The sequence below is a fragment of the Zootoca vivipara genome, chromosome 1 (genome assembly GCF_965207765.1).
Source record: "Zootoca vivipara chromosome 1, rZooViv2.hap1.1, whole genome shotgun sequence".
Classification (NCBI taxonomy): domain Eukaryota; kingdom Metazoa; phylum Chordata; class Lepidosauria; order Squamata; family Lacertidae; genus Zootoca; species Zootoca vivipara.
The window spans coordinates 83,091,102-83,117,229 of record NC_142582.1 but is presented as its reverse complement, the minus strand read 5'-3'; the positions used below and the strand labels follow the sequence as shown (position 1 = coordinate 83,117,229).

The 26,128-nt window shown below is 43.6% G+C and overlaps 1 protein-coding gene across 4 annotated transcripts in view; it reads left to right on the top strand.

The window, feature by feature from the left end:
- Positions 1 to 26,128, top strand: part of LOC148687644 (uncharacterized) — a 45,507-nt gene that overhangs the window by 11,639 nt on the left and 7,740 nt on the right. Inside the window, exons 1-4 of one of the 4 annotated variants that reach the window (XM_088669088.1) lie at positions 3,129 to 3,314; positions 4,442 to 4,509; positions 7,758 to 7,848; positions 25,720 to 25,893. In XM_088669088.1, the coding sequence (XP_088525214.1) occupies positions 3,274 to 3,314; positions 4,442 to 4,509; positions 7,758 to 7,848; positions 25,720 to 25,849 (330 nt within the window). In that variant the 5' untranslated portion in view covers positions 3,129 to 3,273 and the 3' untranslated portion in view covers positions 25,850 to 25,893. Of the gene's footprint in view, positions 1 to 3,128; positions 3,315 to 3,886; positions 4,124 to 4,441; positions 4,510 to 7,757; positions 7,849 to 25,719; positions 25,894 to 26,128 lie in introns of those variants that run through there. The other 3 variants (XM_088669092.1, XR_015949872.1, XM_088669099.1) reach the window with 3 other exon arrangements.

Below are 26,128 nucleotides of genomic sequence, written 5' to 3'. Positions count from 1 at the left end.
AACCAAGGTTCCACTGTTTTGCATCTCTAGCCACGAATGCTTATATTTCAGGATATTTTAACAGAAGAGAGAACTGGGCACAAAGAGAATAGCTTCTTCTGTACCATTCCCTTAAACACCATACATTTCAAAAACATGGATCCTGGGAATTATAACTTACCTCTCACACTGTTTGAGAAACACTCATTTAACTCCTTAGGTTATTCTCCCTTAATACCTTAGGTTTCATTTCCACCCTTAAGGTTCTGTTTTTCTGGGCTGAACTTTTGAACCTCCTGTAACCCTTGGAGCTTCTAGGGAAGAACCAGGGCTGGCTCTAGGTAGAGCCCCGGTGGCGCGGTGCGCCAGGGTGCCGGGCCGGTAGGCTGGGCGCCGTGCGGCAAAGCCGCGTGGAAACCATGCTGCGCCCTGCGAGGGTGGGGGCGCCGGAGCGATCTCCGCCCCTCAGCGCCAGGGCGCCCGACCTGTTCGAGACTGCCCTGGGAAGAACAGCCTCAGATAGCAACCATTTTACAGCACAGAAACAAAACACAAAATGGCTGGATCGTTTTCATTCCTTGGCAATGATGCATGCTGATAAAAGACCAATGATGAATTATGGGAAGAGACATTTTTATCTTTTTGGAGCATAGTGTGGACTTGATAAAGAACTAACTTCCAGCTGATTAGCATGAATGAAAGAACTGGTTGTTCAGAAAATGGAAGCCTGTAACATTTATACGTTAATTGGGAATGGAATAATAAATTATAATTCCTAACCGCAGGATGTTGTGAACAATCTATCCAAAGTCGTTTGTTTGCACTCATTGATAGGCTGACTTAAGAACACACTGAACTAGCAGGGATGTGCTAATGTACTTCTGTCACTCTCACTCAAATATATATATAAGTAATAACCAGGGCTTTTTTTCAGCTGGAACTCATTTCCGGCACCTCTAAGGTGGGTGTGATAGAAAAAGCCAAAGTGCGGGCAGGGATGGCTTTTTTATTCCCCTCACAACCCCTGTTCATGAAGCTGCCATCTGTGCACGTTTGATGACTGCCCTGAATGTACATGCCATTCTTAAGACTGAAGCAAATGTGGCTTGTTTGTGAAAAAGACTCATCAAATAGCAGTATTTGTTAAGAAACTACAGGATCATATGGATTGTGGCTAATAGCTATGCAAATATGGCTTTAAAAATAGGTAGTGGGAGCGCAATGGCTGTGGAGGAAGTAGTAATGTGAACTTACACTTAGTCATGCCCAAACTCCACAGTCTTCTTTGTTCCATTTCACAGATACACAGAGACCCTTCAGAACCTCACTGAGAGGTCCTGTATCAAGGAGCAATCTTCTAACAGCTCCAATGGAGACACATCCCAAGATATTAGCACATCCTTGGATGCCTCCATACAGGTGTTTGGGGGTGTTTTGAAGACCCTTGGGGAAGGGCTGTAGCTCAGTGGTAGAGCTTCTAATGTCTGGGCACGCAGAAGGTCCCTGGTTCTACCCTTGGCATCTCCAGGCAGGGCTGGGACAGAACCTGGTCTGAAATCCTGGAAAGTCATTGCTGGTCAGTGACAAATAGGGATGCCAATTGCGACGTACGATGTCCTCACCTTACGCCTTTTGTTTCCAAACCTCTCAAATTATAAAAAGCACTAATAGGAATTTCTGAGGTAACACTAAACCTCTCCACTCTCCCCTATAGCCTTATTGTAATCCCCCTATCCCTTGTGGGTTTTACAAATAAAATGAGAGTACTTTTCCAGCCCGAACATGGCCCGGTATCTTCTTACGCTCTGGGGTGAATATGAGACTATTCTTAGTGTACACACCAGTAAGGGGTTCTCCTCACTTGAGCTTTCCCCACTGTGTAGCTTTCCTCCCTCCCGAGGAAACTTTGTGTCACCCTTGAACCAGTCACCCTCTTCCTCCCCCTCTCAGTGCACTCAAGGGACAACAAACTATCCTTTCTGCCTGGGATAGGGGTTTTGTCCCTTTTAATGAGTATCCCCACCAGATGAGCAATAGATACCTCTGCTGGAAAGATCACACCGACGGTAGTTTAAATGGCACTTTAAACTTAACATTTAATGTCTTAAAATCTTAACGGTTGCATTCAAGTTTCATGTGTACAAGCATGTGGTTTCAATAGAACTGTTCTTGTTAAGCATATTATTACAAACCTAACCAATTCTTCATCTACACCTACTCTAGTAACCTACTCCACGACCTCCCACACGCTCACGCTCCCAAAACCCTCTCTCCTGATTTAACGGCTACCCATCCTCTTTAAACCCGTGGTTGTCCCGCCCCTCATGGAATGGAATGCCATCAATCAACAAAGAGGCTGGGTTTAACACTTAACACCCTGGAGTTCTACTCAAGCCAGCCCAATCTGTCATCCGGGTTTGCCCGGACACATCCGGGAATCGGAAACCTAAAATGGCATTTCACAACCTAGGCAAATGTCCGGGGAAAACACGGACATATGGCAAACCCCTTCGGGAAGTAAGTTTTCCCTTCAGAATTGAAGAAAAACATCTTTTTTTGTAGATTTTGCTGAAGTCGCCACCCCACCAATCGCCCGCTCGCCCCCTTCACCGCCTCCCACCCACCACACACCGAAACTGCAGCCCACAGCTGCCAATCCCCCACTCACCCGCCACCGCTCACCCATTGCCGATTGCTGGATCACCAGCCCCCCTGCCGATCGCCCCACCAGACAATGACACCTCCTCCTCCACCACCACCCCAGGTCTGGATTTTTTCATTTTTAAAATATAGCAACCCTGGTGACTGTTCAACCTGGTTTATTTTGCAACATGCAACTGACACAATGACAGTGCATTAGTGGTAGATTTATGTTGGACCACCCACACATCATTCCCCTTGTTCTATGATGCTTCCACAGTAACCATGAATGCACATAGGGGTAGTAGCTCAGGGGTAGAGCACCTGCTTTTCATGCAGAAGATCCCAGGTTCATTCTCCAGGAAGGGCTGGGAAATACTTCTGTCAGTCCGTGTGGGACAGTATGGAGCTGGATAGGCCAACTGATCTAATTCAGTATAAGGCAGTTTCCTATGTTCGGAGGTTCCTATATATGTACAAACAAATATATATATTTGTTTAGAGAGCCAATATGGTGCAGTAGCTGCAATTTTGGACTAGCAGCTGGCAAACCAGGGTTCAAAACCCTTCTCAGCCAGGAAACTCAATGGATGACCTTGGGGCAGTCCCTCATTCTCAGGATAACCTACCTCACAGGGTTGTTGTGAGGAGAAAATGGAGAGGAGGAGAACTACACACACCACCTTGGAGGAAAGGTGGGATATAAATGCAAAAAATAAATGAATAATAATAATAATAAAGGATGGCTGGATTGGAACTTGTCAGGTTACAAGCTCTGTCCAGTTATTGCCTCAAGGAAAGTCACAATCATAGTTCTATTCACACACACACACAAAAAAAACACAACAGCAAAACATGCACTTTGATTCTTTGTCAAGCTAATGATGACAGGAATGACTGGAAACAAATACATGACGAGAAAAACACGTGGCTCCAAGCAAACCCCTGTTCCTGGATTTTGATCCCTGGGCTCAGGGTTTCCCACTATTGCGTCTCCTTCATCTGCCTCCCGTGTCCCTGAGGGAACATGGAGCACAACACAGCTGAAGCCTGTTGTTTCTGAGAGGCATCTACTCTCTGGGCTCTCGATTCTAAAAAGAACTGGAAAGCAATCCAGGCCTGTTCTGGAAAATGACCTTGGACACTAAACTTGATTAAAATAGCTCCTAGAAGTTTGCCTGAAATGGAATAAATAGTTTTTTTCTTTTCTTCAGAAGTTCCATTAATGGGGTAAGGGTGGGCAGCAAAGAAAACCATGTGGAACATTTTAAAAGGACTTCAGGAGGAGAGAATAAAATAGTGAAATGCATTGTTTTATTTAGCGGAAACTGAACTAGCTGAATAAGTGAGACGAAAGTGTGTTTGTGTTTAGCGCCGGGGTAGGGGGCACACTTCTGGGATGACAGCTATGTCATGTTTTCAGACCAAGGGAAGTTCAAGGCTGCAGTAACATTTGAATCAGGAACTTTCCATTCTTATCTGCTATGCTTCAGCAGCTTTCAAGGTGAGATGAAATAGTTGACTGCAGTGAGCACTTATGTAGCAGCAGACAAACCAAACATGCACACGCACACAAAAAGCATTGGCCACATTTCTTTTTCTGCAGAATTCAAAGTATACCGTTAGGACAACCGAAAATCAATTCCTTGAGCAAGAATGCACAAGTTATGTCTGCTGTCTTGTGCTTTCTACTAACTGAAAACATTAAAATGCCCCATCCTTTGCCTTATTTGGAGTTATTTTCATCTTTTAGCCATGAAGTGGGATTATTTCCCATCACATTGGCATATTACATAATCTCTAACTATCCTTCCTCCCCCAGAAACCTTAGCACCTGTGGAGAAGGAAAGCCTATTGGAGCCCTGGAAGTAAGCAGAGACAAATTGAAAGGTAATTTGCTGCACTTATATACACCGCACTACTTATAGTATTATCATATCATCAAGATGTTCCAGCTTGGTAAAAACCAAGTTAGTTGAAGCCGAACAATCTAATTGCAGAATCACCACCACCACCACCAGCCGTCACCATGCAGGTTGGGGTCCCTGCTCTGAAGAGCTAGGAACATATAATTTGACCTAAGAGAAACAACAGGGGAAAGGAACATGTGATTCGGTTTGATTGCAGGCTGAGAGCATGTGCCAAATACTTTCCTTTGACACAATAGTATTGCATTAGTGGTAGATTTATCCCGGACCACCCACACATCATTCTGCTTTAACAGTTGATCTGGGATGCTTCCCCAATGTTATTGCATTATTGCCAACTGGAGGGGGACTCTTGCATCATAGCCCATCAAAACTGGGAGGAGGAGGAGGAGGAGGAGGAGGAGGAGGAGGAGGAGGAGGAGAAGAAGAAGAAGAAGAAGAAGAAGAAGAAGAAGAAGAAGAAGAAGAAGAAGAAGAAGAAGAAGAAGAAGAAGAAGAAGAAGAAGAAGAAGAAGAAGAAGAAGTGTTGCAGGTATTCTGTGTTAACATAATAGTTGGATATGTGATTTATGGGCACCTTCCTTTTATGCCTGAGAACCAGAAGGACAGATGAAAAAGTTCAAGGAGAGGGTGGGGGCTCATCCTCAGAGATAGAACTGTTTTTCTGCTTTGCCTTTTCAATTAAGAACTTTTTAATTTAAGTCTTATTGAGTGTTTTCCTGGAGTGGCCATTAAACCACATAGTCCTCAGGTGTGCCTATCAATTAGGCTCGGTTTACATATTACTTCTTCCACATGTAGGCAATAGGGGAGTCCTTCCTGATAGCAATGCTGCACACATATAGAGAAATATAGTCACAGCCTCCAGGACAGGCATCCCCAAACTGTGGCCCTCCAGATGTTTTGGCCTACAACTCCCATGATCCCTAGCTAACAGGACCAGTGGTCAGGGAAGATGGGAATTGTAGTCCAAAACATCTGGAGGACCGAAGTTTGGGGATGCCTGCTCCAGGATGTAATGAAAGCTAAGAGTCTTGGGTGGGGGCTGCTGTCATGGGGCCTGGCACATGTGTACCCCTTGAACCCTTCTGTTGTCAGCCTGGCATGCTGGAATTGAGCATGTAATAAGGCTGGCATGCCTTAAGTATTACTCTCCCTGTGGGTACCCTTGCCATGACTAAGGACTTTCCTGTGACCAGTTCTTGGGGTGACTAAACCAGCTCTTTGTGTCTTTGCACTGAGGCAAGTGCAGTGCAACACCATAGTTCCTCAGCAATGGTTTTCTGAGTTCATTGGGTTATCTCTCTGTTTGATAAGGGTGCTTAGGAACAATTTGTTCCCTGGCCAGGAAGTAATTTACTCAGTTATTTAATCAGATAAAAGGTTGCATCCAGAGCTGTTGGAATGGCAACTGTGGCATCATTACCTAGTCACCCCAGAGCAAGATGTTTCTCATAGTAAATTTTTTCAGAAGAAAGGTGTTACCCCAAAAGAAAAACAGCTGTCAAAGGACTGCCAGCCCTGCTTTAGACTTTTTAAAGGCCTTGCAGCCTGTCCCCTTCACCCCAAATAGGCCTCTGTTGATGACAAAGATGAAATCATTTTGTTCCTCAATAGTGTACTTCTTCCTGTCAGACTCATTTACTTTGGTTTCCCTTTGTAGCTTCCTTTTCCCCCCAGCTCTGCTTCTTGTCCCTATTCCTTTGTCCCTATAAATATTCTCTCTTGTCTCCTTTTCTTTGGGGAAGCCACCTGCCTGCCCCCTTTATTACGGGGCTTAAGTAACAGCTGGTGACGCACAGACTCTGCTGCAAAATGGTTCAAACATGCCTTGACTTTTGGAATATACACAGTAAACAGGGAAATCAACTCCACAGCCCTCCCCGATGTTCTCGTGTTCCTGTTTGTCCAGAACTAGAGCACGAGGCTTTATTACAGTCGTGACTGAGAAACAAATTGCTTGGAGCAGAGGAGGAAAAACTTATTATGCACTCAGCAAGCAAGACTCTGGCAAAGGGATGTTTCTCCTGCTCCAGCTGCTGTATCTTTAGCAATGGTAAACTAGCAGGAATCAACAGGGAAAAATAAAGTTAGGTCCCATTTTTTATGGTGGCGGAAGAAGTCCTGGCCCACTAACATGGCACAGGCATGGCCAAAGGTTTGTGAGGCCGTTATCACTAGTCGAGATGCTAGACATCATGGAGAGCAAGAGAGAATTTCAGGTGGTTCAGTTTTTCTCATCCATGCATGAAAACCTGTCCCAACCACAAATTTATTCTTTATAGCTTTTAAAGGTTCTAGAGGCCAGTCCTCATTTCCATCTGGTCAGAGGTGCCAGCTTGTGAGGGCAATGTGACGTTGACATCCCGACATTGCACATGTGACATCAGGATGCTGTGAGGAGTCGGGGGAGAGCCAAATGCAGCCCCCCTCCCCCAGATTCAATGGTCAGCAGTGCCTCCTCCACTGTATATGTGGGGGCTGCCTATTGCACTTCTATCTCCAGCCCTTGCCTAAGTCAACAGATCAGTTGACCTCAGTCGCTGAGATTATGAAGAATACACACCACAGATCTGGATACCATCCGTGGCCACACATGATAGCCCCCACACCTCCCTGGCCCATATGCTGCCACTCTTCTCTGCCTCTGTGTTGGAAATACCTTTGCTCCACCAACTGGCTCCTCAAGATGGTTGCCAAAGGTAGATAGATATCTGCCAGGAAATGCATATGGCATTTATTAAATGCCCCCCTTTTTCCCAGAGGCGTTTTTAACCTGTTGAACTGGCCCTCCAGATGCATATGTTGGTTCATCCAACTTTTTGAAGATTTTTCAGCATATGGCAAAGTGCATTGTGGTCTAGAATTGCATTGATGTATGTGCCTCACACACAGACATAAGATGTCAACATAAATGAAATAACTTGAAAAGATAAGCACTTTGTACTGACTTAATGTCACAAAACTTGACTGTGTGAATCAGGCCTCAGCCACAACATGACTCATGAATATAAACACAAGTGAATAACCTAATGGTGAGTTCACACACACACTGCTCACATCAGTCACCGTGTGGTGAGTCACCAGTGATTGTATATGCGTTCCTTCTGCTAATGTTGCCTTGGCTCCCATTTTGGGTTACTTGCTTCAGGTGGTCAATTGTAAGTGACTCGTCACAAAATTGAGTGATGGTACAATATTATTTTACAGGGAAACCACCATATTACCATGCAGCTCTTCCATACTTACGCATTATAAATGTGCACCCAAGCAGTGAAAATAGCCTACAACCATTGGAAAGGTGAGCTTTCAATCTGTTGTATGTCAACTTAACGTTGCTTATCATTTTCTTTAAACTGACTTAGAGGGAGATGAGAATTGATGATGACACTTGTTATGCATTCAGTGGTCTGTGCTTGCCTGAGCTTGAGTCTGGACTAAGGATTCTGAGCCCCTGTGTTCTGATTTGATACATGATATCCAATCACAGAACATTTCAGGATTTGGCACTTAAACTCCATTGCCCCTTAAACTCTGAGTCATTATTCACAGCTTGGAAGCTTAGACATCCAATCAAGTTGGGAGTGGGAGTCATAGCTGCCAAGTCTCCCGTTTTTCGCGGGAAACCCCCGTATTTTAAACCGTTTCCCACTGGCAGCCCGGATTGGAAAAAATCCCGTAAATCCCCCGGATTTCAGTACCTGCCAGGGAGGCTTCTTCTGTGCATGTCTGGACATACGCAGAACCAATTTCGGGTGCTCTGCCCATGTCTGGGCACTGGAAATCGGGCAGAGCAGCACCGGAAGTTGCTTCTGAGCTCCTTCTAACCAGGAGTTGGAAGGTATGGTGGGAGTGGCCCAGAAATGTATATAAGCAGTTGCTTTGCCCCTGTTGTCCAGTTATGTTAGTTAAATAAAGGTTCTTGCTGTTATCACTGCGTCTTGCCTCGTGGGAACCCACCTACACTTCAACATTTACCTGTAAAAATTGTTCATAGCAACGTGGGAAGCTGTCTTCAACCAAGTCTGACAATTTATTTATGTGATGTAACTCAAAATGGCCTGCACTATCTGCCTGCAGTTGATCAGGCACAGTCTTTTCTAGCCAACCCTACCTCATAGGGTTGTTGCAAGACGCAAATGGAGGAGGAGGAAGTATATACACCACCTTGAGTTCCTAGGAGGAAAGGTTAGATATAGGAAGCAGTCCATTGGTCCATCTAGCTTTCTGCTGCCCACACTGACTGGTAGGGGCTCTTCAGGGAACATTTCCAGCTTTACCTGAAGTTGCCAGGGACTGAACCTACCTTCTGCATACATGAAGAATGCCACTTCTTTTCCTTCCTTTCTTTTTGTTCTCCACCATATTTATAACCATACATACAGCAGAAGGTTCATGCCTATTATCCTTGTTCGGTTGTCTTTTAGCAGGAAACTGATGCTGAACTGATGGTTTATGAGCAGGTCTCTTAAGAGAAACTGTACAGTGAGCTGGCAATAAGCTCTCATTCTAAGACACAAGGAGTTGGCTTGCACATACCACTTGCCTCCTGAATTTCACACCCCAGCTAGTAGCTGCAGCAGAAAACAACCCCAGCTGTTGATCACTGGTATAATTAATAATAATAATAATAATAATAATAATAATAATATGCCAAAGATAACCTTGAAAAACTTGTCACAAACAAGATGGTCCTGCAGAGAAGTTGCTACACAAACCGTTGTCTACTATGACTGTATTTTGGAAACCTTAATAAATATCACCAATGAATACAAAGGAAGTTAGAAGCAAACTTTCTTTGTCCTTCGACCGACTGCAATGTGAGTGTTAGGCGCAGCCGGCATTTAAACTTGCCCAATAGACTGGAGTGACTGCTGGCCAGGTTCCACCCCCACTGACCCATAATTGGGCCATTCAAATTTAGATTATTGGCAAGCTGGGAAATCTACCAACTCCTCGTGGCCCTCGAATTGAGAGCAGCTCGTGAGGTGCCGAAACTGCACCCAGAGCAGGGTAAGTGGCCTTTAGAAGCAAACTTTAGAAGCCCTGAAAACATTTGAAGTATATTTTATGGCAATATTCTGGCATACAGCCCTTCACAAATTTTACTTTGTCAAGAAAGTCCTACAAAAAACAGACCTTGGTGTTATGTCAAGGAAAAAGTCACTTTCTTACCTCATTGCCTTTGTCCTTGACATGTGGAACAACTCCGAAGAAATGGAAGAACAGAAAAAAAAAACCAATAAATAAGAATGAGTCATCAAGTGGAAGCCACATATTCCGATGAAAGATAAAGAGCATAGGGACACAAATCTGTTTTCCCAAGTGGAAAAAGTGACAGCAAGCCAACAGGGAAAGACAAATTCAGACTGGAAAAATACTACAGACAGTATTTTGGATAAACTTCAAATGGAACTAGATAGAATGTCAATGATGCCGCCGTCAAGACTGTCATCTTTATCTGTTCTCTTTCTAAAATGAAATCTTGTGACAGAAATGCCATTGGATAATCTCACAAGTGAATTCATTGCCAATAAAAATAAAAAGATATAGCTTTTACAATAATATAACTTCTACAATTATCTGAATGTTGTTTGTCATTATGTTTATGTGGTTTTTTATTTAAAAAAATCAATATGTGCTACCCACTGCAAGTGAATTCTTTTTCTTCTTCTTGGAATCTTAGAGATATAGTATCTTAGCATGCTGCTTCTAATGTCAAATACAGGTGTTTTGTTTGGTTTTTTGCCGGGGGTGGCTAAGGACTAGCTTAGTTTGCGTCCTCCTGCTTTGTATCAAATGCAAATATCTCTTTTGTAAACTTCTTGTGCACCAGATTCTTCATGGCCTTCCTCAACCACTCTTTCAGAAAGTATTTCATGCTGCGTGTCCATCCTGTATCCTTTGCCCCAACAGGTTATAACCCTATCTTTTGACCAAGGAGCTCCTGCTCTTGTAGCTCATATTGCAATGCCACCATCTCACTCCCCTATCATTTTTCATCCTTCTTCAAAACAGGCTTCTTCTGCAAATCCAGGCTGCTACTACTGCCCCAATCTTTTTATTTCAGCAAAAGGAATTGTATGTCTCCTATAGTGCTTTGTAATTGCCTGTAACCAATGTCCCTTTGTTCCCTTTTTTTGCATCTGTTTTAATGTTTGCCCCTTTTATAAAACAGGAGCTTACAATTTGATTTACCGGTACTTCCTTGGACTCCATCCAGTGGATGATATATAATTAAGTAATTTTAAGAATTCTCCACCACCTTATGGTGGGGGCTGGTATTGCATTTTGGTGTATTTCTTAGCATTTTCATTTAACTATGAATCACTTCTAAGAAGACATATACTGTATAGAACTTTTAAACATTGGTGAAGTGCTTTAAAATTTTTACTCTTATAACAATCTTGCAAGCCAGGTCATGCTCACTATTTATTTATTTTTACATACTTGAAAGTTAGGGCAAGATATAGACTGTGGCAATAGAGTGACCTGAACCCACTTATTGACACTTCTTTCTATTCTTTGGCTCACACTGGCTGTATAATGGCTGTATGGATTGTTGGGGAAATGCAGGGGAGTGAATCCATTATAATATAGGACCATGTTTTAGGTTGGACGTTGAGAATATTTACTTACAGATATGTAATCATTAAGAAAAGGGAATTGATTCTCACACACCCCTATAATACACTTTCCGAAATTAGTTCTAGGGCTTATTATACACCCCAGAAATGGAAGCAAGCAACTTCCCCTTTTCTCTCAGTTCAAGGTTCTTAATTTATGGAATGTACTAGGTGAAATGTACTAGGAAGCGGGTGGCGCTGTGGTCTAAACTACAGAGCCCAGGGCTTGCCGATCAGAAGGTTGGCGGTTCAAATCCCCGCGATGGGGTGAGCTCCCGTTGCTCAGTCCCACCTAACAGTTCAAAAGCATGTCAAAGTGCAAGTAGATAAATAGGTACTGCTCTGGTGGGAAAGTAAATGGTTTTCCGCGTGCTGCTCTGGTTCGCCAGAAGCGGCTTAGTCATGCTGGCCACATGACCCAGAAGCTGTATGCAGGCTCCCTCGGCCAGTAAAGTAAGATGAGCGCCGCAACCCCAGAGTCGTCCACGACTGGACCTAATGGTCAGAGGTCCCTTTACCTTTACTAGGTGAAAATGGCCTATGCCAGCAGAGGGGAAACTTTGGCTTCAGAAGTTACTGAACCACAACTCCTATAATCCCTGGGCATTAGCTATGTTTGCTGAGGCTGATGGGAACTGTAGTGTAGCAATGTCCGGATGGCCAAAGGTTTCCCACACCTGCTGTTATGGAATATAGTGAATGTAATGATATAGCTTGTAATTGGTTGACTTTGCAATTTGAGGACTTGCCCTGGAGTCACATGCCCTAGTCAGTTCCTAAGGCCTTGAGTTTCAGTTCTAGCAAAGGGTCTTAGAAGCGCCTTTTAATAAAGCTCCTTTTATAAAAACTACTCCTCATTCTTGTTGCCTGCTGTTGGACCCAGAAGCATTACAATGGAAATTGGGCAGAGTGGGGGATCCAGATAGGGAGCTTAAAGTGTGTTTCCCAGATTATTTTTGATTTAGTTACAGGTAGGTAGCCGAGTTGGTCTGGTGTAGTAAAAAAATAAAAAAAATAGGCAGACTGGTTCCTGTGGTTACAACATTTAGCACAACCATCTGCTGAATTCAGTAATGGTACCCAAGAGCTCCAGTGCCCACCTTAGAGAGCTTATTTCTAATCTTTTTCACCAGGGCAGGAGGGGTGAAATAGCAATGTCTGCTTTCAAATGTGAAATACTTGAACCCAACAAATCCAGCATCCTGCTCTTGAGTGCATCAAGTAAAAAGTGTAGCAGCCAAATGGAAAATGTGAGTCTTCTGGGATTGTGAAAGCAAGGATTATTTTGTTTCTAAACTATAAATCAGGCAATGCGCAGAGTGGAGGGGAAAGCAGGCCACTGGAACCATCATCAGGCAAAGTTACAGCTTTCAGTGGTGCTCACTTGAGAGCTTAATGCTGGGTTACGGCTGGATAATGTTCAGTGATGGACAATAAATAAATAAAAAATGCAATGGGGAGAAAACTGAATGCTTCGTGTGGAATGTGGTTTTCCTCTTATTTCCACCACTGCTCCCCCAGCTGAGTAAGCTATCAGCTCAAAAACAACGCTGCAGAAAATAAAGATGCACTTTTCTGCATAGTAAAATATATGGAATACTTTCATTAGCAGATCACTGACTGTGAAAACTTGGGAGAAACCTCAACTGAATGTTGTTTAAACAGAATACAAAAAATGTTATAATGCTGTTTTGAATGGGTATTTCCGAAACTTATCCAAACTTACCTGAGATATTGGTGCTTAATTTCAGGTTTGTCACTGGAATATGCACTTTCCCACTTTTCCTCCATTGATTTTCCAGATTGACAGTAGGCCCAACATTGTTTTTCTCCTGTCATCTGGAATTCAGGACCAGACATTCAGGGCTTGGATATTCTGTAATTTTGCAAATTCATATATACCAAATTGGCCCGAATATAAGCCGCTCCCTTAAAATTCCGCAGGCACTCACACCCTGTCCATTTTACCGTATGTCTGTTTCAGCAGTGATATCGTAACAGCCCATTTTTGTAAGGTCGCGAATTTCAGCCTCACTTGAACTTTTCTCAGTCGGAATTTGGGGGGAAAGCGAGGCTTATATTCAGGCCAATACAGTATATTTTACAGCTGAAATTCTAACTCTCGTTTGAGGGTACAGCTAAGCAGTGCTCACATTATAGAGGGGCATGGGAAAGCGGCCCCCATATCTTATCTATGGTGCTCTGCTACTGTCCTCAGAAGGCTTTGCGGGGTGGGGGTGATTCGGCTAAAATGGGAGGGAGGCATTGGGAGATGGGGATTTTGGCTGTAACTGTGGGCCATCATGGTTCAAACATTGAGTCAGATCATGGTGTTCAGCCTTCAGCATGAGTGAATTCACAGACCTATGAGTCTATTTAGTATCTGGGAAAGTGGGTCAGGATGAAGTGGTTATGGCTATATGAATATCAAACTCCCACACCAAGTAATCTCATCCATGACCCTCACCTTGACTCATCCTTGATGATGTACTTCAGTCCTGACCTGCAGGTGTATACTTCCAACTAATGCTGCCTACCATTTATGTCATTCATACCTGGAAATGACTAAACTGAGACCAACTTAGCAATTGCCACCAAAAGCAGGATTTGAAGCAACTGTCCAAGCCGCATCCTTTGAACGAAACAGATCAGAGCTCAAATCTCAGTAGATCCGTGGTACAGTTACCTTTTCCCAACTCCATCAACAATGCTCACCCCATTATACTTCGATATAGATCGACTAAGGGCTTATCCACACACTTAACATTTCCTCCGCTCTTTCCAAGCACAGTCTGCAATTTAAAGCTCTGTGTCCAAGTGCCTTTCTTTTCCTCGTTTTGCTTTGGAGCTGTCCCCATGAAAACCTGCTCTTTAAAGCTCAGTCAGAACAAACTTCAATCCGTGGAAAACTCCAATTGATGTTTGCTCCAATTCAGCTTTAAAGAGGGGTTTTCATGGGCAAAGCTTGGGACAAAATAAAGTAAAAGGCTCGGACATGGAGCATTAAAGTGCGGAACTCTGCCTGGAAAGCGCAGAGCAAAAGGTAAGTGTGGATAAGCCCTAAGCCAGATTTTAATGGGTTACTATAAACCACGGAAAGTGTCTTTGCATGTAGCCGGGCAAAGCAGTCAGCTGTCTAGGTTTTTGGAGCCAGCTGGCGTCGAGGTGACTTGGGGTTGGTGGAGGGGCACCAAGAGTGTGTTGTTGCTTTATGAGGCTTGATACTGCTTTAAAGACTAGCACTGCCTGTGACGGTGCCTGCTTAATCCCTTCTGTTCACTTTATGGATTTGGAAATAAACAGATGTTATGAAAACACCGTAAGGCGCCAGAACTGTCTCCTTGCAAGGAAACAGAACCCATCAAAGGCAGTCCACAAAACTCCCAATTACTCCATGAAATGGGGAGTGCAAATTCAGCCTTTACTGATCTGGTACAGGGGCTGAATGGAATTTTAGTACAAAACACCTGGAGGGCATCAGGTTGGCAAAGGCTGGCAAAAGAATACAATACTATGCAAAACAAGTGCTTAGGCAGTATGTTTTAGATTGCACTGTGACTTGCTTCTCAATAAACACTTTAGTAAACGCACACACATCGTGTTAAGTAACTGAACACTAAATAGCAGCATTAATAAGAATTTCACCTTTTCCTGTGGGAGGTTCTTTTCAGTCCTGTTTCTCATTTAGCTGAACAACAATTCTATGAATGTAGCATTCTCCCCAGGAGAGCTCAGTAATGGCAAGCCTGTTAGGTATATCAGGATTAGTATTAATTATGATTATGCCCACCAGGTGGATAGATGCTATGCAAACTACAGGATCAAACATCACCTCACACCTTAACCCTTAATTACGTATTTGTAAAGCCTACTTGTTATTGGAAAGTCATTGGCATTGCGGAACAACTTCTTTGTGTAGAACAAAAAAGGTTGCATTTGCTAAAGAACAGTAAAATGGAGCTAGGCTGAGGCAACGAAAAACAGTGCGGCCCACCAGGCATGTCTGTGGCCAGGGGCATAGCCAGGATTTTTGTGGGGGGGCAGAACTGATGTGATTGGCCAGTTAAGTATTTCTATTGTTTTACTTGATCTATGGGGGGCAGTTGTCCCGCCTCCCCCCCTTGGCTACGCCCTTGTCAGTGGCTTTATGAAAGGATGGTATGCACTGCTGCTAATGCACGTCTCTTGATTCTGCCTCAACTACCTTGTGGTTGCCTTTAAAATCACGCCCCAAAACCAAAAATTGGTTAAGAAACCAGCATCTGTCGTCTCTGAAATCTCAGCTTAAATTCATACAACGCAGTAGCGTATTCTTTCTGTCACAAATGTGATCTTTTTATATACAAAAAATTGCTTCTGACAGCACTTCTGATCGTACGTTACGATCAAGCTCTTTCTTCGTCATCTTCTGACAAACAGGCAGGCACATGTGGTGCAGACTTCTGGCAAGTCAGAGAGTATAGCAAAGAGGCAGGGGACGAGTAATATGTGCTCAGAGCATATTGGGCATTGCTCAATACGCATCAAAATTTATATGCCTGTTTTTTTAACAATTGGCAGTTAAAAGCCTCCTCCTAAAAGCCGTGAAGGAACGTCTCTCATGGGCACTGTGTTTTGCTTTGTTATTAGCTTTCCCACTGTGCCCTAGGTTGTGGGGGGGGGGGTGTTCCCTGCTGCAAATGAGAAAGTGGACAAGTGGAACCCACAGCAAAATGTTGCCGTGTACAATACTTCAGAATGTCAGCCAGCCATGCTCTTTCCTAAGATACTCCATGGACTGCAAGAAGATCAAACCTATCCATTCTTAAGGAAATCAGCCCTGAGTGCTCACTGGAAGGACAGATCGTGAAGCTGAGGCTCCAATACTTTGGCCACCTCATGAGAAGTGAAGAATCCTTGGAAAAGACCCTGATGTTGGGAAAGATTGAGGGCACTAGGAGAAGGGGACGACAGAGAACGAGATGGTTGGACAGTGTTTTCGAAGCTACGAACATGAGTTTGACCAAACTGCGGGAGGCAGTGCAAGACAGGAGTGCCTGGTGTGCTATGGTCCATGGGGTCACCAAGAGTTGGAAACGACTAAACAACAAAACAACAACAAAGATACTCCATCACATTCCCCTCAGTTTTCTGCTCCCCTCCCAACAGTCTGCATTCTGTACCAACTGAGCATAGTCAATCTTTCTCATTGAGCGAGTGGGGAGTTGAACTCTGTTTCAGTGCTCTGTTTCTCAATGAATCATGAGCTTTCCTCTCGGTCTGGGCCAGCTCACCACTGCCAAGTGCTTCAAAGGCTGGCTGTTAGATGCTTTGGGATCTACACAAAGAGGCTTTGTTCAAGCCCTAGCCCTTACCTGTATGGCAGCAGGTATAGTGTGGCCTGCCTAAAACAGCCTCATGGGCCAATAGGCAAGCTTGATGGGCCAAGATTGGGCTGGAGGTTCCCCACCCCTAATCTAGAGACACAAAAATTCGCCTCAGGAGCTGAAGGCCTCGAGGGAAAGGTACCGCAGGGAAAGGTACAACCCTGTAAAATGTTGAAGACCGTCTTCAACTCAAAATGTAAATAAAAGTTAAACACAATCACCACAAAGACAGGGAATAATGTCCCTATGGGAAATATGCTTGTCCTGAAAGAAAGTGCAGAACCACTTACGTATTGGTGTAAGTTGGCAACTTTGTTATTGCTGAGTTTGAGACTGGGAAATTGAACATTTGTTGACCAGGTAATGCAATATGATAGTCATTGGTATGAAATCCTCTTCATAAAAATAGGGACATCTGTAACATTTGTCTTCCCAGCAAACGATGATGAATGTTATTGAGTTGAAAAGGAATAAATCATTAGCGTGCTGCCACAGCTCTACGCCCGGTGAGATTGAAGTGGTCACGCTCCCCTAAATCCACCTCTGATACTAAAGTCTCATATGCACAGGGTCTTTGGATGAATTTTTGTGTATGGATTATCATGTGTTTCATTAGTCATGTTACGTTGGTCACAGCTCACATGACAGAAAAGCTTTTTTCAACTGTTTCCGATAACATTACCACAAAGTTTGAGGCATGTCTATGAAACATTAGCTCTTTATGTATATTGCCACAGATGGAGATTTTTAAATTCATACATTTGGAGAAAACAACTACCCAAGTTAGAAATAAATTCTTAAGGTTGCAAAAATGTTAAAACATTATTTTAAAAAAATCATTTAAACTCCTGGTAACATATTTTGTGATAATTTTTGTAGAGAAGATCAAGCCAGTTAAGAAAAAAGTGTTTAGTATGTGTGGTTTAGTGTCAAATAATGTTAGTTAAAACACAAAATAGTAGGTAAAGAAGTTTACAAATGTTAATCTAGCCACTACGGAATTGCCTTATATCTTGGGTCTGATGCTGCTGGAACATCTCACTCTTGGCCTTGCCCCCACATTCCATACTGATGAAACCTAAGCATGATTTTTAAAAAAAGTTTCTGTCCACAGATTCCCCATGTAGTGCACTATTCAGGGCAGCAGGTGTTTTTTTGGAATGCACCTGTTAAATAAACTTGATTTGATTGCAGAGCACCTTATTCAAAGCCTCTATCTTGAACAACACACCTTTCAATTAACTGAGGAAGGGCAATTCATTCAGTGCACATACCATCACAAGCTCTCTTACCTTTTCCTTTTGTGCTTGTGTAATTTCAGGATCCTGTGTTTTACAGGGTTGCACAATAGCTTCTTATTAGCATTGCCAAGAATGCTATGTTTCAGGAATTAAAGACAAGCTGTATCCTCAGAGCCAACATTACCCTGGATTAAAAATATATATATACCCGTGTTTCAATGGCAAAATACACAAGCCGCACATAAATTGCAAATAGCTGTCTAGCTACATAGATTTCTGTGCATTTTACATGTAAACAGGGTGACTGGACCTTATAGGACTATTGAAAGCTTCCTTCTACAAGATAAGCCTAGTTGTTCCATCTACTCCAGTATGCTCTGTAAATCATAATGCCCTGTGGACTGTCCTTCTGAAAATTGGCTGCCCAGATAAATTTGTAAACATCATTCGGCTCCTCCATGAAAATAATAATGATAATAATAATAATAATAATATATTATTTATACCCCGCCCATCTGGCCGGGTTCCCCCAGCCACTCTGGGCGGCTTCCAACAAATACCGAAATACATTAAAATATCACAGATTAAAAACTTCCCTATACAGGGCTGCCTTTAGGTGTTTTCTAAATTTCAGGTAGTTGTTTGTCCTCTGATGGGAGGGCGTTCCACAGGGCGGGCGCCACTACCGAAAAGGCCCTCTGCCTGGTTCCCTGTAGCTTTGCTTCTCGCAGTGAGGGAACTGCCAGAAGGCCCTTGGCGCTGGATCTCAGAACAATGGGGGTGGAGACACTCCTTCAGGTATACAGGACCAAGGCCGTTTAGGGCTTTAAAGGTCAGCACCAACACTTTGAATTGTGGTCGGAAACATACTGGGAGCCAATGTAGGTCTCTTAGGACCGGTGTTATGTGGTCTCGGGGGCCACTCCCAGTCACCAGTCTAGCTGCCGCATTCTGGATTAATTGCAGTTTCCGGGTCACCTTCAAAGGTAGCCCCACGTAGAGTGCATTGCAGTAGTGCAAGTGGGAGATAACTAAAGCGTGCACCACTCTGGTGAGACAGTCTGCAGGCAGGTAGGGTCTCAGCCTGCGTACCAGATGGAGCTGATAGACAGCCGCCCTGGACACAGAATTAACCTGTGGCTCCATGGACAGCTGTGAGTCCAAAATGACTCCCAGGCTGCGCACCTGGTCCTTCAGGGGCACAGTGACCCCATTCAGGACTAGGGAGTCCCCCACACCCACCCGCCCCCTGTCCCCCCAAAACATGGAGCAACAATCGCAGATAACAATGGCTCTCAAAATGAACCATTCACAGTGGGATCAGGTGTTAAACAGGGTTGTGTTATTGCCCCAACTCTATTCATTATTTTCATTGCCATGATCCTACACTTTGTCGACGGGAAACTCCCCACCGGAGTAGAAATCATATATTGAACAGATGGAAAGCTCTTCAATCTAAACAAGCTGAAAGCAAAAAGTAAGGTTACTGTAACTTCCGTCATAGAGCTTCAGTATGCTGATGACAACGTAGTGTGTGCATGCTCAGAGGATGACCTCTAAACCATCCTAAATATCTTTGCAGAAGCTTACAAAAAGCTTGGCTTGTCACTCAACATCCAAAAAACCAAAGTGCTGCACCAACAAGTACAAAATAACCCCTCTGCAGTGATACAAATCCAACTCAGTGGTGTAACGTTGGAAAATGTTGATCACTTCTCCTACCTAGGCAGTTACCTTTCCACAAGGGCCAACACTGATGCCGAAATCCAGCATCGCCTGAGCTCTGCGAGTGCGGCTTTCTCCCGATTGAAGTGCAGAGTGTTTGAGGACTGGGACATTCGCAGGGAAACCAAAGTGCTTGTTTACAAAGCTATTGTACTGCCAACCTTACTATATGCTTGTGAAACATGGACCACTTATAAACGCCATCTCCAACTCCTCGAAAAATTCTATCAACGGTGTCTCTGAAAATTTTTACACATCACTTGGGAAGACAGGCGAATTAATATCAGTGTACTAGAAGAAGCAAAGATCACCAGTGTTGAAGCAATGATTCTTCAAATTCAGCTTTGTTGGACTGGTCATGTTGTGCAAATGCCTGATGATCGTCTTCCAAAGCAACTACTCTACAGTATTCTGAACTTAAAAATGGAAAGCGTAATGCTGGTGGTCAACAAAAGAGGTTTAAGGCTGTCTCAAGGCAAATCTTTAAGAATGTAGTATAAACACTGCCAACTGGGAAACACTGGCCTGCGAGTGCTCCAGTTGGAGAACAGCCTTTACCAGTGGTGTCATGGGCTTTGGACGTAAGGGAGAAATGTGCCAAGAGGAAGGCACGCTTGGCAAATCCACACCATGATCAACTCCCGCCCAGAAACCAATGTCCCCACTGTGGAAGGACGCGTGGATCCTAAATTGGCCTCCACAATCACTTATGGACTCATTGTTAAAACCGTGTTTATGGGAGACAATCTTACTCGGCTATGAGTGAGCGCCAAAGAAGAAGACTCTGCCACTCGTTTTCCAGAGCCTTTCCCATCACCTGCTCCCTGGCCCTTTAAAACTTGAGATGCCAAGAATTGAGGGAGCTTCTACCTGCAGAGTGTATGCAATGAACTGAGTGTATGTCTGAAACTGTGCCTACTACTACGCACACAAGGCCTTCACATTTGGAAATGGAACCGATTCCCTTTCCCCCCATCAACTCTCTGTATTTTGATCGGCATGGCAGGTACATTGTGGTTGTATTCTCCAGGCCAGGTAAAGAGATAAGACAATACCTGGGACATGGGTACGAGTGAAAATAGGTCACAACCTTTTACTGGCTACAGTGAGGAAAGCAGGGTTGCCATGGCATTGAGCCAGGGTCCATTAACCTCCAATCCTTCCTGTCTGAAGCCTGAAATGCCATACCAACTGGGGAAGGCCATGGGAGTTGACCAGAGCACAAAGACCCAACGTGGTGGAAACCATGTGACTGGAATCCTGTTGCTAACCTGAGATGAGTTGCACCAGGCCCAGTCCACCCCAGGTTCAGGGCAGGAGCCTGGGTGCCTCTTCAAGGCCCTTCAAGAGGGTCCCCCTTACGTGTGGCTCCTGCCCAATGCCATTTCTGCCAAAGCTGCGACAGTTCCTATGTAGAAGACACCTAACAATCACCTGCTATCAACCGAGAGAGAGAGGGAAAAAAAACTCTCAACGAAAGGCTAATGGTGTCCTTTCAGGCCCTGTCAAATCAGCGGCCACTCAGTTTGGGAAAATTCATCTATGAGGTAAGAGAGAAAGAGTGGGTATTCTTTTCCTCTCTGAATGAAAGGTTTGTGAAGATGAGAGCTGCAGAAGGGCAGCAACTCAATCATGGCTATTTAAGCAGTATTCTGTGCCATAATCATACATCCTTATTTGTACCCTTGTAAATAGGCCACCAATAAGAGTACATTGGTTTAAAGTTCTCTATAAGGTTTAGGTCACATTTTTAAAAAGACACAACACTGTATAGTTTGCAGTTGTATTAACAGAATGGCTCTTTTATTATTCAAATGCCTATTTTTTCTTCTCAACCTTAATTTTTCACCATTTACTTTTTAAAAATTCGGACTCGGCAATACTGTTCTGGCAGGACTCTTGATTCACAAGACCTTTACTAAACACAGGTCTGTTTATCTTTGGTTCCCAGTTTGGTTCCTTTAACTTACGTGGTTTTAAAGGATAGCCTGCCAGTGCTGATTTTTATTTACCAAAAGATAAAAGTCTTATTGATTTCCTGTTAACTATAACAAGGTAAAGGTAAAGGGACCCCTGACCATTAGGTCCAGTCGTGACCGACTCTGGGGTTGCGCGCTCATCTCGCATTATTGGCCGAGGGAGCCGGCGTATAGCTTCCAGGTCATGTGGCCAGCATGACAAAGCCGCTTCTGGCAAACCAGAGCAGAACATGGAAACGCCGTTTACCTTCCCGCTGTAGCGGTTCCTATTTATCTACTTGCATTTTGACGTGCTTTCGAACTGCTAGGTTGGCAGGAGCTGGGACCAAGCAACGGGAGCTCACCCCGTCACAGGGATTCGAACCACCGACCTTCTGATCAGCAAGTCTTAGTCTCAAATGCTATAGCCTAGGTTTGCAAACATTTCATCCAGCCTCTATGGTTCCCTCTTTGATGGCAAATGTATATGCTGGTGTAACAATGTTATACGGCTATCTCTGCCCTCAGCTCTATGTGTGTATAGTTAATATAATGCCAAACAGGAACAGTTAAAAAGGACAGGATGAGGTAGAGGCTGCCAATGACTTGGCATACTTCAGAGTGCAGCAGCTATTAAAAACTGAGCAGCAAAATCACTCAGCAGTGGCTGCTTCATTTCTTTCTTTTTCTTTAAGTATGAAGAAATTGTGTTCTCTTATTATTGAATGTCTCTAGAATTGTGCCAAGGAACATAATCATGCTGCTTGTTCCTGTGCAGCCCTCCTAGAGGATTATGAGCAGTTGAGTTAGGACCTCGTAAAGTTTTCAGCAGCACAATTGCCAGGACACAGTATCAACAGTAATAGGCAAATAAATAACATCCTCTGAGCCCTTTTCAGTAACCCAAGAATCCTTTTGCAAGCATGTCGTGCCATTGCCTCCCTTTCCTCCTCCACTTTCTCCTTTTTCACTTCCCTCTCAAGAAAGGAACCTTTCTACACAGGTTTTAAGTATGAACAAATAACCCAACCCTCCAAAATACAAATATTGTGGGAGAGAGAGAGAAAAAATGATAACCACCCAACTGAAAATAATGCATTACCTAGGAAGACCTTAATTTTCTTTGAATTCAGTGTGAAGCCTGCATTTGGGTGAGGGGTGAGAGACTCTGCAGTTGCCCTCAGAGGATGGTTGTTTCACCTGAGTTGCCGCACCCTCCAGCATAGCTGCCAAGTTTTCCCTTTTCTCGCGAGGAAGCCTATTTAGCATAAGGGAAAATCCCTTTTAAAAAGGGATAACTTGGCAGCTATGCCCTCCAGCCCTAGAAACCTTCATAAGGGAGCTGCTGTAATGTGAAAAAAGCCTTCCTCTAGTGGTCAGTACAGAGCTACTGATGCAGGGTCTGAACCCACATGGAAATGGATCCTGATTATCAGTTTCCCCCAGGAATGTCTGCAGCTGCATCCCCACAGCCTAAACTCATCAGCCATGGATTTTACTATTTACTGCTGAACTGTAATGCCTCAGAACTGTGAGTGGAAAACAACTTCAAACCACAGACTAGGCCAAGAAGTATGGATCATCTCAGTGTCTACAACGAAGCCAAAGATTGCTGTATTACCTCTGGAGCTGCATATTAATTCCTATAGCACTATCTGTATTCAGGGTATATTAAGAGTTGACATAAAACAGATCCCTTCAAAAAGCTTTCAACTGAAACTGCTACTTGGAAGATGAACTATGAGAAGGGAGAGCATGTGGGTATAAATCTGTAATATGATTATACTAAGTGAATTTATATCAATATTCCCATACACAGCACCCACAATTAAGTTCAACTTCTCATCCACATTGAGCATTTAACAACAAACAATAACCTTAAAATTGTGAAAAGCATACTCTTGTGGGTATGCTTTGAGAGGGGAGGGTGAATGCCCGTTTTGACATTTGAGATCAATATTGAATTGTATATGAAAATCCTCATTGCTCTGCTGATGCCTAACGGCACCAGTTGTGAACTGGTGGCTCTCCAGATACAGTATAAGATTCCCAACTCCTATCAGTCTCAGCCAGCAAGTCCAATTGTCAGGGGTATATACAGGTATCAGCATGCCTTCCCAGTACAAATGTGCTAATATTCCTGATCAGATTAGCATATCAAAGTGTTTCTCCTAGGGATCATAGCTCAGTGGTACAGCATCTGCTTTGCATGCAGAAAATCTCTGGTTCAATTCCTGCCATGAAGGCAATTTCCCCCCCTGCTCTTCAACTAAACAGGCTCTCGCAACAACTTACAGAACAATACCAGTCAAAATGACCTCTCTAGTCAGTTTATAATCTAAAAGATGAAACAAAAAAGCGGGAGGGAGAGGTGAGGGGGGAGGAAAAAGCAGCAAAGGTAAGTCTGCTCTCTGAGGAAGCAGGACATTTCAGCTCTGCTATCCAGCTTCCACCTACTTTTGATTTCATTACAAGTTTGCATACTGTTGTATACTATTAAATATTTCTATCTGTTTGTACCCCCCACGCTCAATGGTAGCATTTAGAAAATGGGCACAAATATCAGCAGTAAATGAATTAGGGGAAGAAATAGACAAACAAGTTTGATGAGTGCAATTATTTATTTTAAACAATCATGAAGAATCTGGACAATTGTAGCCAGTTAACTGCCTGGCTTAAGGGAAGACTAAGAAAGCATGGCACTAGACGGGAACTAGCTCAGTGGCACAGCTCCCACTATGCTTGCAGAAGGCCCCACGTTCAACCCCCAGGGTCTCCAAATAGGGCTGGAGAAATCTCATGTCCAAAACCTTGGAGAGCCGCTGCCAGTCAGTATAGAACCATGGAATTTTAGAGTTGGAAAGGACCACTAGGATTATCTAGTCCAACCCCCTGCAATGCAGGAATCTTTTGTCCAGCATGGTGCTCGAACCCATGACCCTGATATTAAGAGTCTTGTGCTCTACCATATGTGCTGCCTCAGCTAGAAAGACCAAGGCAGCTTCCTATGTATGCTACAACCCAGTCTGTATGGTGTACTGCTGAGGAGGGAGGATTTTTCCTCTATACTTCATCAGTAAATGCCATAACTGTGTGATGAACTGCCTGCTTTGGTGTTCATTAATGCCACCCAGAGCAACAATCAGAAGTGATACTAAAAGACTATGCAGAACAATTGATCTAACTCATAATACACAATGCATTTATTCATCGGTTTCTTTCCTTTCTTTGGAAAATAACAGGAATGATCCTACTTCCCCACATACCTGCTAGAATCCTTTGTATATTAAGGCATAATGCTGCACGATAGAAATTTTGGGATTAAGATGGGCAATTGCATTCCTATCCAGGAATGTCAAACTGCCTGCCAAGCGATGAACGGTGTTCAATAAACTGTCTAGACAGGCCATATCCAGAAAGTTTGTTGAACTGAATGCCCAGCTCTTCCTTGTTTGTTTGCACAGATTTTAAATGGCTCCTCCCCAAAATGCTCTTCTGTTTGTGAGTTTTTAGAAATATATGACGACTGGTAAAATGCAATTCCCACTAGGAAGTCCATCTGGGTAATTTTTATGTCATCTCTGATGAAAGCTACATAACCCCTCCATGCTCACACCATGGTGACTGTTTTGGTGATAGTCTGTGGGTTTAACTTTTGGCTTTTACCTGTGCTTTATCTAGAATTTTGGAATGTGCACTGCTCACAGCTTTGTGATTAAGCAGTCTACAAATCTTTCTAAATAAAGGATTTTTTTTAAAAAAAGGGGGGGGGCTTCCATAAAAAGTTGCCCTGCTTTCCCACTTCAAGGGATCACGGACTTCTTAGCCTAGCAGGCTCTCCACATCTTTAATAGCTTCATTCCAAGGGAAAGTTAAGTTGCTGAAATCTCTTTCATCGCAAGGCTGTGCTAATGGGAGATGTTGTGCCTACCCAAACTCCCTCCCACCCCATGCAGATACTCATAAACACAGCATCTTTCAGAAGGGGACATCTGACAAACTTGTTAGACCATCATTTTGAGGGAATATGAGAGACAACCCCCTTCCCATCTTAAACCAGCTGGCTGTGTTGCTCTTAATACCAGGACACCTCTTCTAAATAAATAAATAAAATCTGCATGCATTAAAATAAGTTAGCATTTGCCACTAAACAACCGCCTTGTTTTTATTCTGAAATATTCTATTGGGAATAATGAAGCCTTTATAATATTCTCTCCCTCCCTCCTTCTCTCCCCCGCTGATCTGTTCCTAACTAGATTTCCAAACGGAGTTCTTGGAAGTATAAAGCCAATGCAAATCCTTTTCCTGCAGATGCTGTTGCTGCCTACTGCTGTGTTGCTGTCTGCAGTCTGGCAGTACAGTACAGCATTGCCTGCCCATTTCTGATGGCACCCCAGCTACATACAAACACAGCCATGGGAAGCATACAGGTAAACAGCCTCCTTAATGCCAGCTTGTGTAGAATAGAGAGCTCCAAGAGGGGAAGTTTTATCGGCAGCCTGAGATTCTTCCTGACTGACTACCTTTTAACAGATTTTTTTTTACCTAAACCCTTAACACAAACCTGCAGAGCCACATCGCTTGAGTCATCCAAGAATGCAGTAGCTTGAATCCTACTAGACTAACTAGAGTCACAAAATGCTTTAAGTGAGCATTGGCCCAGCT